At 47.2% G+C, this 13,491-nt stretch overlaps 1 protein-coding gene across 1 annotated transcript in view; it reads left to right on the top strand.

Moving 5' to 3' along the window:
• Window positions 1-13,491, top strand: part of Arhgap42 (Rho GTPase activating protein 42) — a 237,266-nt gene that overhangs the window by 172,344 nt on the left and 51,431 nt on the right. Inside the window, exons 5-6 of the mRNA XM_051155902.1 lie at window positions 3,585-3,686; window positions 12,804-12,914. Of these exons, the coding sequence (XP_051011859.1) occupies window positions 3,585-3,686; window positions 12,804-12,914 (213 nt within the window). The remainder of the gene's footprint in view (window positions 1-3,584; window positions 3,687-12,803; window positions 12,915-13,491) is intronic.

Genomic DNA, 13,491 nt, shown 5'->3' with positions numbered 1-13,491 from the left:
TCTGTACTGTCTAGTCAATCGTCCCTTCCGCCACCGCTTCTCTGTCCATCAAGTCATCATTTTCAGAGGCTTTGTTTTAAAATGGTGACCTAGTACAACAGTGGCTTTTAGGAAAGTGTCGTCATAACAGCACCTTTTGTTTTTGTTTTTAACTTGTCATAATACTAAGAGGACAGTGATCATGTGTTCAAAAACGTATAAAGATTTGTGGATCAATTTTCCTTCCCTCTGCAGCATTGGTTTCAGAGAAAATTCTTTGTTCATCACAATGAGTCACACAAGACACAAGAAGGAGTTTCTGGGATCATGCTGTTAAGTTGTCATTTAAGACCTGGCTTTCATGAGTGCTGAGTCAGAGCTTTTAGGGTGATGTCAATTGCAAGAAGCGCTACGTTTTGTTTCTTTGTTTGTTTTCTAGAACTCACTTCCTGCATTATACCTTCCTTTCTGTGGTCCAGTCTTTCATCTCAGCTCTTAGGCCAGGGTTTAAATAAGAACTCAAAAAGTGCTTCTAGGGTTGCTTTTTGTGTTGCCAGATATGCTGATGTATTGGCATCAAATTGACATTTCCAAAAAAATGTCACCAAATGCCAAGTGAAAACAAAGGTGCAAGTGTCCTTCCAACAGCTGCATGCTCTTCCGGAAGCCAGTCCCTTCTTCTGCGGTGCCCAGCATGGGTCTGTGAGGCCCTTTGTCAAACATACTGTGCTCTGGCGCAACTGCTGCTCACGGATATTAGGTGTCTCTGCAGGCGCGTTGAACAGTTCCAGATCATTCGGAGAACGGCCTCCTGGGTCTTCTGCACCTGTTGATGGAGTGGTTAGAAGATCTGCACTGAACTGTGGTGCCCACCAGTCCTAAATACATTTCATTTGCTCATTAAATATCTGCTGCTCCCGCATGCCAACGTGAAAGCAGAACTCTCCCCATAGGAGACGGTCACATTTTATTCTGGAGCCAAATAGGAGCAGCCATAGCTAAGAAGCACTGATTGAGGTGACTGCAAATTTCATTTTCAACAGAGTAGGAGTCTAATGAAGCTTTTGTAGTAGCAGAAATTAAGGCACTTTTAACAGTGGAAACAATAAGAGGATGAGTTAAGTCAAGGCGAGGAAATCTTTGTTATAAGCCTCCTACTATCTGATGTGTTTTTAGCCTTTTGTTTGGTGGAGGCCATGTGTCTTATGTATCACAAAGATATTAGTCCACAGATGGGGAGTGTGGTAAACAGCTATCAAGTGGACTAAAAGTGACTCAGGATAATTGGGCTCTGACTTGCAACATTCCAACCCCCCCCCCCATGATCATTGATCATTGTAATCCATTAGTCAGCGCTGCAGAAGCCCCTGTAGAAGTAGCTGTGCATCCAGGAACTTCCACTCCCACTCTCTTGTTCCTCGTTGTGAGGCGTGTGGGGCATGGCTGTGGGTTCTTCGTCCGTTTTCAAGGGAAATACTATTATTTTTTTTGACTGTGTTTCTTATGGTAACACTAGATGTTCTCCTGAAGTAGAGATTGTGATGCCTGTTGTTTGATTTGATTTTTTGAGACACACTCTTGCTTTGCAATAGCTCAGGCTGGCCTTGGCTTCTTGCTCCCAAGTGCTGGGATTACAGGCTTGCACCACCCACCACCGCCTCTGACGAGTTTCCATCTTTCCCCTCTTCTTCCGGCACAGATGTAAAAGGTCACTGTACAGATATTTAGTGTGTACCTCAGGTCTTAAAGTGATCTAACACGAGGGTCAGGTGTCTCAGTGTCTGAGAGGAACCATACTTCCTCTTCCCGTTCAACTCAGTCTACCTGCCCATCTGCAAATTCTGCAGCTGGGGGCAGGTCCAGAGACAGCCCCAGGCCAGCCACACCTTGCTTCCTCTGTGAGTGTACGCAAGACCTCTCACTCACCACACTCGCTTCTGCTCCAAAGAGTCCCTACTCTCCAGGTCTTAGGGTTTCTGTTGGTGTGATGAAGAAAACACCTTGACCAAAAGCTAGTAGGGGAGGAAAGGATTTATTTGGCTTACACGTCCACACTGCTCTTCATCACTGAAGGAAGACAGGAACTCAAACAGTCCTGGAGGCAGGCGCTGCTGCAGAAGCCTTAGAGGGGCCCCGTACTTACTGGCTTGCTTCTGGTGGCTTGCTCAGCCTAGCCAGGGAAGGCGCCACCCACCACAGGCTGGACCCTCCCACATTGATCCCTAATTGAGAAAATGCCTCACAGCTGGATCTCACGGAGGCCTTTCCTCAACTGAGGCTCCTTCCTCTCTACTGACTCCAGCTTGTGTCAAGTTGACACTACGAGTGAACGGAGACAGGCATTTAAACAAAGTGTGAACCACTCGCCTCTTATTTACCTAGTCAAGGCTGAGAGATATTGAAATAGCCAAGGCAGCTTATGCGCAGAATTGTTTCACAAGTGGAGTGGGCTTCCCTGGTATGTACAGTGTCTGGGGTTGGTGAAGACAACCCGGATGTGCCCGCTCCTTTCAGTATTTCCCTACATTTACACTTCCGTGCAAGCAAAGCTCTTCACTTTCTTCAGGAAAGGTCAGCCTGTTTACAGGTTTCACCACCACCAAGAAGAAAAGAAAGTAAAAAGTTTTAGGAATAAGAAAATGACAGCTATTGGAGTTACATCCACAGAACACGATATAGATATTACTAATCTTTTATGTGCTTGACTTTAAATTTTATTTAATTTTTTGAAGCTACCAAAATCTAAACATCTTTCTTCCGTGTAAAAATGAGGTTTGTTTTTGTTTTGTTTTTTCAAATACTGGGACTTGGCTGCCTGTGACACTCTTGTTAGTTCCTAGCCACACTCTGTCTTGCACTGAGGAAATCTTAGCCTGGTCTGAAGGACCAATTCATTCACCCAGCACTGATCTCTTCCTTGTTCAGTGGTGGACAGTCAGCTGCACTGTCGTTGGCAGGAAATTGCTACAAATTGTTCCAGGCTGAATTGATCTTCATAGCAAGTTCCAGGCTGCAGCACAACCCAGGATGGATGGGTGGGTGGATGGATGGATAGATGGATGGGTGGATGGGTAGATGGAAAGAAAAGGAAAAGGGAAGAAAGAGACACAATAAGAGGAAAGGAAAAGGGAAGGGGAAATGGGAGTCACGTGTCTTTTCCTGGGGATTAAGGTGGTTCTGTGAAGTTATGTGAGTGACTTCCTAAACTGTTATGTGTTAACTGACCTGAATTACCAAAACCATCTTTAAGACATTTTCATCTGGTCACATTGCAGACACATAGACAGTGTCTCCCGGGAGTGGACTGCAGACATTTGCATTTTTCTGCTGCGGCCAAGCTTTGTCTCTCCACTTACAGCTTCTGGGATCCAAAGGAGATGTGGCTTAAAGGCATTTTCCTTCCTAAGAGATGGGAAGGCTCTTTGAGGGCAGACTGCAGACTCAGTGGTGTACTTCACAGCCTCCCTCCCTCCTCCTTGTCTATTAAGTTAAGGCTTCATGTGGTTTGGGCCTCACTGGATTGAACTCGCAGTGAGGATGGAGAAGATGAAAGCTCCCCTGATGCTCTGGTCTGAACCTGTTTTGTTTCAATTGCTGTTCCCTAGGATGGAAAGAAGAAGTTTGACAAAGAGAGTGAAAAATACTATTCTATTCTGGACAAGCATTTGAATTTGTCTGCCAAGAAAAAGGAGTCTCATTTGCAAGAGGTAAGCATGCACATTAAGCCATGTGACATCACATGACCAACATGGATGTACATCTCTTGCTTCTTCTTAAATGACAGTAGCAATGGACAGCGGAGTTGGATAGCAGCTTTATCCAGGATAACTGTTAGGGCTGATGGTTTTGTGTCTAAGTTTTTCCTTCAACAATGAGAAAGCTTGAAACAAGATTTTTCTTTCCTTTTCTTCTTGGATATATTTTAAGGAGACAAGATTGATCCAGTTCGGACAGCAGTCTTTTTTTTTTTTTTTTTTTGTTTTTGAGACAGGGTTTCTCTGTGTAGCCTTGGCCATCCTGGACTCACTTTGTAGACCAGTCTGGCCTCGAACTCACAGCAATCCGCCTGCCTCTGCCTCCCGAGTGCTGGGATTAAAGGCATGCGCCACCACGCCCGGCTTCGTACAGCAGTCTTTAAAGCTGAAATGTTGGTAATAGTGCTTTGTAAGGCTTTGCTCCAGCAGTGAGAAGGACAGAGACAGACAACTAACTTGTCTGGAAATCCTTGGACTTTACATCAGTTCTTTCAGAGATGTGTACTGCCTTATGCCTGTTAGCAACCTCCCATCTTCCATCGTTTTGAAATATGCTAGGTTTTGTAATGCAGTAACTGTAGGTAGCACAGTCAAGGGCAACCCAGAATGGCTGGAGCTATGCAGCACCACTTTCAGCAAGAAGGAGTTTGGGAAAAAGAAAAAGAAGGATCCCAATTCTGCTGTCATTGGCACCTTAGGGCAAAAAAACCTGTGAGGCACAATCCTGACACCCCCAGAATGTGTGTTGTAGAGTGTTCCACTGTCCCGTCCAGCAGGACCAGTAATTATGGGGTTGCGAGGGGAGCCATACCTGAGTGATGAGACAGGAAAGAAAGAGGCGAGACCAAGTAGCGTTCCTATCAAGGTCCGTTTATTGAATCAAAAGCAAAAGCTTATATGGGGTGGAGGCAGGAACTAAGCAGTGGGGGTGGGGGGGGGCAGAGTGAGAATGTCTCCAGATGATACCATCAGGGGAACATCCTATGGTTTATCTCGGAGCAATTTCTATCTTATCTTAGCTAACTATCTCTGGGGAAGTCCCGAGCTAACCTGCTAAATAATATCTGCAGAAGCTGAAAGTAGGAAGTTAGCTAACCTGCTAAACATCTGCAGGAGCTGAAAGGAGGAAGTTAGCTTTGGAACGGGGCATCAGTATTTTTCCATAGCCAGTAGACTCTTTTAGCCTTGAATGACCCCGGGCTGGCTCCGAACAATCCACCAGTGCAGGAGAACGTTTGGGGTCTCCACCTGCTCAGGGCCTCAGAGTCTGCTTCTGTGGCTGCCTACTGCAGGACCTGCTTTTGTGGCTGGCTGGCTGCCGCAGGCCCTTTCTCCTGTCTCCGTTTGCAGGCCTGTCATCCAGGCCCTGTCCCTGAGAGCTGCCTCACTTTCTGAACTGCTTTTCAAGTTCAACCTGGTCCTCCACTCCCCCAACTCCTTCTTTTTATTCAAATTCTTCTAAGCCTAGCCAGAATGTATGATTGACATGTAGAGGCCTACAAAGTTAGTCCAGCGTCAACAAAGGATAGCGATGTCCTTTTGCTCCACCATGCTAGCATTCTCTTGAGGACATCCAGTGTCTTCCTCTGACGCTGACTGGGACCTGGAGATCCGGCTCAGCACTTCAGATGCTTCTTGCTGAAAACCTGGATTCAGTTCCCAGGACTCAAATCAGGCAGCTCACAATTACATGGAATCTGACACCCTCTTCCGTCCTCCGTGGGCACTGCATATACGTGGTGCACATAAATTCATGTAGGCACACATACATACAAGGAAAATTAAGACTACAAGTAACAATAATTTTTGTTTTGTTTTGTTTTTCAAGGCAGAGTTTCTCTTGTAGTCCTGGCTATCCTGGATTCACTTTGTAGACCAGGCTGGCCTCAAACTCTCAGAGATCTGCCTTCCTCTGCCTTCTGAGTGCTGGAATTGAAGGCGTGGATTGCCATGTCTGGCTTTCCAGTAACAATAATTTTAAAAAGATGGTTAATATTAGGAAATTTGTTTTACTTGATTTTTTTATAGGACTTCATTTAAATCTCTGCTTTCTACCATAATCACACTGTAATAAAACCATATTTTGTTCTATTGTTGTGCACTTATGGGAAGCTTGTGGCTGAAGTAAATGAGAGAGCAGCTGCCATACCAGAACTGGCTCTCTCTGAGCACCTGCCATATCAGAACTGGCTCTCTCTGAACACCTACCATAGCAGAAAGCCTTTACTGATTGTCACCAAGGAATGACAGCAAGGGCCTCCCATGGCAGAAAACAGCCTAAAAGCTTAGGCCCTTCACAGTGAGAACCATGCTTAGTGAGATGGCACCTGCATCCTCTCCAGGAAGCTGCAACTGTCCCTCTAGTTCACATCCTTTACAGGGAGTCTCCCGGCTCCCTGACAACCTAGTTTGGTGCTAGTACTGCCCTTGCAAGTGGCCCTTAGTGCCTTAGGCTTGAGAACAGCAGAGCATTTGTTGGGGGTCTGTGTCTAGCTGGAAACTGGAAGGGATTACAGTGTTACACTGTCACCCTGCCACAGGCTCCAATGCGCTGAACACTCCCAGGTTGCTGTTAGGAAGCACTGGAGTTGGGTTAAAGTCGCTCTTTAGGGGTGTGTGGTGTGGAGGAGAAAGAGTGTGGCTTGGAGCCTTTAGTGCTGTTCCTCCAGGAATCAGACTCGTTGTCCAGCGAAGTCACCTGCTTCTTTCCAGGGCAGTATCTGGCTTACTAACATGCTCTCCAAAGGAACCCCTGCCTACTCGTCTACATAGCTGCCTCCTTATTCATTTTTTTTTCTCAGAAAATTAGGGGCTGGCACTGCATTAAGGGCCAGTCTGTGTTGACATTGTCCAAAACCACCAACTAAAAAGGCCATTGGAGTAAGTAATGAAAGAATTAGAGCCAACGCCCTCCGGACCACAGGCTTTAATGTGGCTGGAATAAGAAAATCATCCTTGATATGTGAGTGGATGAAACCAAAAGAAGAGATTGTGAAGAATAGCAGAAGAGCAGAAATGCATAAAATATTCCATTTCAAAAACTATTAAACCAAATTAAATGTGAAAGCATTAGGGAGTTTACATAGCATGACACAGGGGTTTCTAGCTCTCATATGTAAGAAGTATTTGCAAACCAATGAAAAACCAGATAAGGATAGCAAAGCAAAGCGATCAAAGAAGACGGCTTGTGAACTATGATATTTTTGTGTCTCGTGTGCTAAAGCATGCAAACTATCAGCTGTTTTCAGTATAAGAAGAAGCTGCTGTTAACAAAGACATGAGAACTGTGTGTAGGGGGGGCGTGCATATCCTCCTCCCTCCCTCCTGCTCCCTCCCTCCCTCTCTCCCTCCTGCTCCATCTCTTCCTCCCTTCCTTCCTTCCTTCCTTCCTTCCTAACATAACTTCTGCTTCTCCTTCTCTCTGACTCTCTGTTTCTCTGTCTCTGTCTCTCCCTTCCTTCTCAGCAGGCTCTCTCTGTGTACTCCTGGAAGAATATACTATGGCAGCATGGGCTTTGGATTCACAGCCATTCTCCTGCCTTAGCCAGCAGGAGTTACAGGCATGTATACACCCACCTGCGATTTCTGGGTTGGTTGGTTTGCTTGCATGCTTTCCCCCCATCTAGCTCTTCTCTTATATCTTCACCAATTCTATAAGTTTCCCTATTTTTTTCTCAGTCCTCCAAAGATATTTTCTGCTGGAGAGGGTGTGCCTCAGCAAATACTCCTTGAGGCTTCTCCCCTTCCATAAGGAGGCAAGGCAGCATATTGGCACTAGAGAGGACAGAAAGGAACTGCGGAACTGTGTTGCTGCGGAACTCATCTCCTTCTGCCATGTAAGCCTCAGGGATCTAAAGCAACTGTGGAACGGTGTTCCTTCTGCCATGTAAGCCTCAGGGGACCCCGACTGAACAGATATCATCTTCGCTAATGTTTACTCTCAGTTTAGTTTTAAAATTGTCCCAGTTTGCTGGGCACTGGTGGCATACACCTTTAATCCCAGACTCAGGAGGCAAAGGCAGGAGGATCACTGTGAATTCAAGGCCAGCCTGGTTTACAGAGTGAGTTCCAGGACAGCCTGAGTTACATAGAGAAACTCTGTCTCAAAAGACCAAACAAACTAAAATAAAAATTTTCCCAGCTTGAAGCTGAATCACACTTTTGTTTCACTTAGCTGTAAAAAATAGATAACACCTGTTGCTAGGACTATAAGCAAATTTTGTTTTGTGTTGTTTTATGTTTGTTAAGACAGAGTCCTACTCTGTAGATAGTGGCCTTTTGCCTTGGCTTTGAACTCACAGCCATCCTCCTGCCTCCATTTCCTGAATGTTGGAATTATGAGTGTGAGTTACTATTCTTTCTTTTTTTTTTTTTTTTTTTTTGGTTTTTCGAGACAGGGTTTCTCTGTGTAGCCTTGGCCATCCTGGACTCACTTTGTAGACCAGGCTGGCCTTGAACTCACAGCGATCTGCCTGCCTCTGCCTCCCAAGTGCTGGGATTAAAGGCGTGCGCCACCACGCCCGGCTTGAGTTACTATTCTTGACTTTAGTATTTTCTAGTCATCCTCTAGTCTAAGGAAGTTCATGTCAAATTAAAAATGTCCTTCTCAGCTGTGTGTGATGGTGCACACACCTGTAATCCCAGCACTTGGGGAGGCAGAGGCAAGTGGACCTCTGTGAGTTCAAGGCCAGTCTGATCTACAAAGCGACTCTAGGACAGCTACACAGAGAAAGCTTGTCTGAAAAAAAACAAACAAATGATAGATAGACAGACAGACAGAAAGAGAGATAGATAGATAGATTAATTAAATTAAATAAATTTCCTTCCCTATATTGTACTGAGAAGAAATGGAGCTGTATGGTTCCCTGTGGTGACCTTTCTTTCAGAGAATCTTCGCTGTGTTGAAATTCTCTTGTATAGTAATGTGCAAAAGCATCTAAAACTAAAAATTGGCAAAAATAACTATTTCTGTTCTAGCCCCCTTGCCCCCCTCTGGAGGGGCCGTTGAGAGGAAGGCACTGTACATACACTACAGCCAACTCTCTAAAGAAAATGACGTCAGACTCTCATGGCAGGGTCTCCTAGACTACCACTAGGATGCTGATTGTGGGAACGCTGCTGGGCACCACACATTTGTGGCTGTGATTTGTGTAGTGATAACACAGAGACGGTGAGTGGAAAGAGGAGAGTGGTCTAGAGGAGGCTGGGTGTGGAGCCTTCACTCAGTGGAGGCCCCAGGGCCCGCTGCACCCTTCTGCCACAGTACACATTTGAAATGCCATTTTTGCAAGGTAGCATTCAGACTCCAGATGGTTGGTAGCTAGGGCTTTCAGTGGAGGGTGATCACAGGACCATCTGCCCACATCACTCTGTGAAGGAAAGGAGGTATTCTCCGTAAGCCATACTGCTTTCAGTCACAGTTGAGGTACATTGCCATTTTTATCAGCTAAGGAAAGCACTACCACACTTGGAGTCACAATCTCTACCCCAGGGAGCTAAAGTCAGTCTCCTGTCCTCAAGAAGCCAGCTAAAACATCCCAATTAATAGTAAAAACCAAAGCAGGCTTAATTAGTGTGGCCACACTGGGAAGAGAGAAAACGGAACCCAGCGGACAAGCCCCACTGTGTCCATCTGGAGTGCAAACTGGCTTCCAGGCCTTTCCTTTGTCCTATAATGCTCCAGCCAGTGGGAGTTCGACTAACACTCAGGAGGAGAATTCTCCTGTATAGGGACAGAACACAGACACAAAGAAGGAGAGCAAGTCTTTGATCAAGCTCTCTAATTTTATTTTTCAGGTAGAAGGTTTTATAAGGCAGGGGGCAGGGAAGCATATTGCTGTGGCAACCCAGCTGTAGGCTATCTCAAGACGCAAGGAATTCCAAGCAGGTCACAACGTTCTGCTACACCAAATATTTTGCTATCTTTATCTAATCTGCGAAACTACAACAGGATGGCTCTGTCTAAATCTTATCTTTAGTCTAACTGCCGAACCAGGACAGGGTCAGCTATCTTCTGGTAAATGACAGACTGCCAGAGAGATAGAAACCGAGGCTCTGACAAGATGGCTGAACATTGGCCATATGGCCTACCGTCCCCAACACTGTAAGATTCCTGGACATCTCCATCTCCTGCTGCATTGCATCAGAAGTCTGGTAGTTGGACTGAGGGACACAAGTGTCTCATTAGGATATTTTCAGCTCTGCTAGCCTGGATATTCTGAGAAGGCTCTTACAGTGCATCCCTGGCAGTCTTGTTAATAGCCCTTCCAAAAGCTGTGGGCCGGGCTTGCGGGACTGACTCTTCTGCTCAGCTGATGACTTAGAAACAGCCACTTTGGACTCTTGACATGTCTCTGATTTCTACTTTCTCTCATGTGCTGGGCAGCACCACCATTGATGACATCTTTTAAAGAAAATAAAATCTGTAAATAGAATGCTGCACCTGAAACAGGGCGTCGTGTCCCGTAGCTTGCTTGGGAGAGACTGTTGTTGCTTTTCTTTCCAGCTCCTGCATTCATCTGATAATGGCTTTGTGGGTTGAAAGTGTTCATCCGGGGACCACAGAAACCAGAACATACCACAAATCAGACTTTGCCCCCCAAGAGCCAGCACCTCCTTCTCACGACTAGCTCAATTCACTCTCCTAGGCGATCGTAAGAGAAAAAGTGGTACACTTATCCGGAATCTCACTTTTCTTCCTATTGGGGACTATATTGTTCCTAAATGATTCTCCATCACTAGAAAAATTTTGGCTTAAGCCCACCTAATTTTAACATATGTTACTTTAGACTTTGGAATTCTTGACTTTAAACCCCCAAGTGAGTTGCTGATAATACTGGATTAGTTATGACTATATTGCCAAATACAGACGAAGTATGTGCGCGTCTTGAGAGGCCCCAGGTGAACCCCTGTTTCTGTGAGGACCAGGACAAGAAGCAGAGCTGTACATTGGTTCTTGTGCTGCCTTTGCCCGGCTACCTGGCTTCAGCACCCTGGTGCCCGGCTACCTGGCTTCAGCACCCTGGTGCCCGGCTACCTGGCTTCAGCACCCTGGTGCCCGGCTACCTGGCTACAGCACCCTGGTGCCCGGCTACCTGGCTACAGCACCCTGGTGCCCGGCTACCTGCTACAGCACCCTGGTGCCCGGCTACCTGGCTTCAGCACCCTGGTGCCCGGCAACCTGGCTACAGCACCCTGGTGCCCGGCTACCTGGCTACAGCACCCTGGTGCCCGGCTACCTGGCTACAGCACCCTGGTGCCCGGCTACCTGGCTACAGCACCCTGGTGCCCGGCTACCTGGCTACAGCACCCTGGTGCCCGGCTACCTGGCTTCAGCACCCTGGTGCCCGGCAACCTGGCTTCAGCACCCTGGTGCCCGGCTACCTGGCTACAGCACCCTGGTGCCCGGCAACCTGGCTTCAGCACCCTGGTGCCCGGCTACCTGGCTTCAGCACCCTGGTGCCCGGCTACCTGGCTTCAGCACCCTGGTGCCCGGCTACCTGGCTTCAGCACCCTGGTGCCCGGCTACCTGGCTACAGCACCCTGGTGCCCGGCTACCTGGCTTCAGCACCCTGGTGCCCGGCTACCTGGCTACAGCACCTTGGTGCCCGGCTACCTGGCTACAGCACCCTGGTGCCCGGCTACCTGGCTACAGCACCCTGGTGCCCGGCTACCTGGCTTCAGCACCCTGGTGTCCGGCTACCTGGCTTCAGCACCCTGGTGCCCGGCTACCTGGCTTCAGCACCCTGGTGCCCGGCTACCTGGCTTCAGCACCCTGGTGCCCGGCTACCTGGCTTCAGCACCCTGGTGCCCGGCTACCTGGCTTCAGCACCCTGGTGCCCGGCTACCTGGACACTTGGAGGCTGCCAGGAGCCCGCTCTCCTCAGCTGCTCTCCTCACTCCCAGCTACTGCTGCAGAATGGTGAGGGCCAGGAAAGGTGGTCTGCTGCTTGTATAGAACCAGTAACTCTTCAAGGGTGTGTCAAAGCCAGAGAAACCACGAAGCTGTCCCAGTGGCTCCCCTGCCCCCTCACACACACTGACTGTCAGGAAGAAGAGGAGCCCCTGCTATTGGTGGGCCCAGATTCACAGTGGACTCTAGTCAGCGTTTGTTTGCTTGGTTTTGACTTTGCTTACATATTGTCTATGCCAGATTTCCCCTAATGGTGTGTTGCCCTCTTGGTTAATATTCTCAAACACTTCTTTTATTAAAATCCAGATCTGCTGCGAAGCATCTAAGATCTTTCAGTCTTACGTTCCCTGTTTTCTCTGCAACCAACTCTGCCAAGCTCTTCCTCCTCTTATTTTTCCGTGACAGTGACTTCTGCCCACACTTCCTGCCACCTCCCCTCTCTTCCTTCCTTCCTTGCCTTCCTCGCTCATCTCTTTCTCTCTCTGTTTTCCTATTAAGTTTTCAACGTACAAAGAAGTGAGTCCCAGTGTGACCTTCTTACACATGTACATAATTCTGCTTTGTGCCAGCCACCCACACATAGTGCCCTCCTCCAACCCGCCGCCATTGCCCTATGGCGAGCCCCTCCTCCCTCAAACCATTCTCCTTCTGTTTCATGACACTTATATTCCATTATTTCTCTCGCCCCCTTCCTCTCCCTTTGGACCTCTTGTCCTCTTTCATAGACTGAATTAATTCACTGTCAATTGTTCATGTTGAAAGCCAGTTTCTATTACTTTCTTTCAGAATTTAGTGCCAACTCTGGCTCTGCAAATTTTCATATGCATTTGTATACCTCTTTGGAGATCCCCCACATTTTTACTGTAATTTTTAGCATGGGTCTTTTGTTGTTGTTGTTTATTATGGTCTTTTTGTTTTATTTGTGAAGGTGTTTTAGCTTGTTGTACCCGTCCCTTTGATGCTTAGCTCTCTGTGTGTGCCTGTATTTACCTTGACTCCACACAATAAGCTCTAGTGAGTTGGAGATCCATTAAAACTCTTTGTGGAAGTCAGTGTTTAATCAGGATTTTGGGGTTCATGCCCTCTTGACTCCCTCTGCATATAGACTCATCAGTATTTAACCCCTGTGTCATGCTGCCGCGTTTTTATTTTTTTAGGCAGATTCGCAGATTGGCCGAGAACATCAGAACTTCTATGAAGCGTCATTAGAATATGTCTTTAAAATCCAGGAGGTTCAAGAGAAGAAGAAATTTGAGTTTGTGGAACCGGTAAGTCTTAGTTTTCTTATGTGTAACAGCCTCAAAAATGATCCATGAGAAAAGTGCTTTGGAGGGAGCTTTTCACTGGAAATTATGGTCAGTGAAAACACAAAGAGGGAGCGGGGAAGGAAGAGCACCGTAAAGTCAGCAGACTCCTCCAATTTGCTTTGTAATGGCAAACGGGTGAAATGTGGCAGGAAAGCCCACAGAGCGCACACTTCAAACAGCCAGCCTTGGGTTCAGCTAGCAGGGTACCCATTCTAACTCACAGACTGTAATGACTCTACCACAGGAATGCAGGCTTTTAACGGTAGAGGCAAGTGTGTGTGCGGAATGCACGGTGAACACTTGACGGGGTGTAGGTGAGCCCTCATTTCCCCGGAAAACCTAAACCTATGCTACGAATAAAATCTACCAATTTAGAATAAAAATGGTGTACATTCCTTCGGCAGTGAAGTTTGATCCGTGAACTTGATTGGCTGGGAGATGCCATAAGCATGAAGGAAGGAAGCTCACTTCTGAGTGTATCTGGGCTGGGGGAGGGCTGGGGGAGGGGTGGGAGAGCAGTCCTGAATGCGCCTTGGGT

Source organism: Acomys russatus, chromosome 14 (genome assembly GCF_903995435.1).
Source record: "Acomys russatus chromosome 14, mAcoRus1.1, whole genome shotgun sequence".
NCBI classification, from domain to species: Eukaryota; Metazoa; Chordata; class Mammalia; order Rodentia; family Muridae; genus Acomys; species Acomys russatus.
Note: the sequence above shows the minus strand (reverse complement) of the source record. Positions and strands in the feature narration are given on the sequence as shown.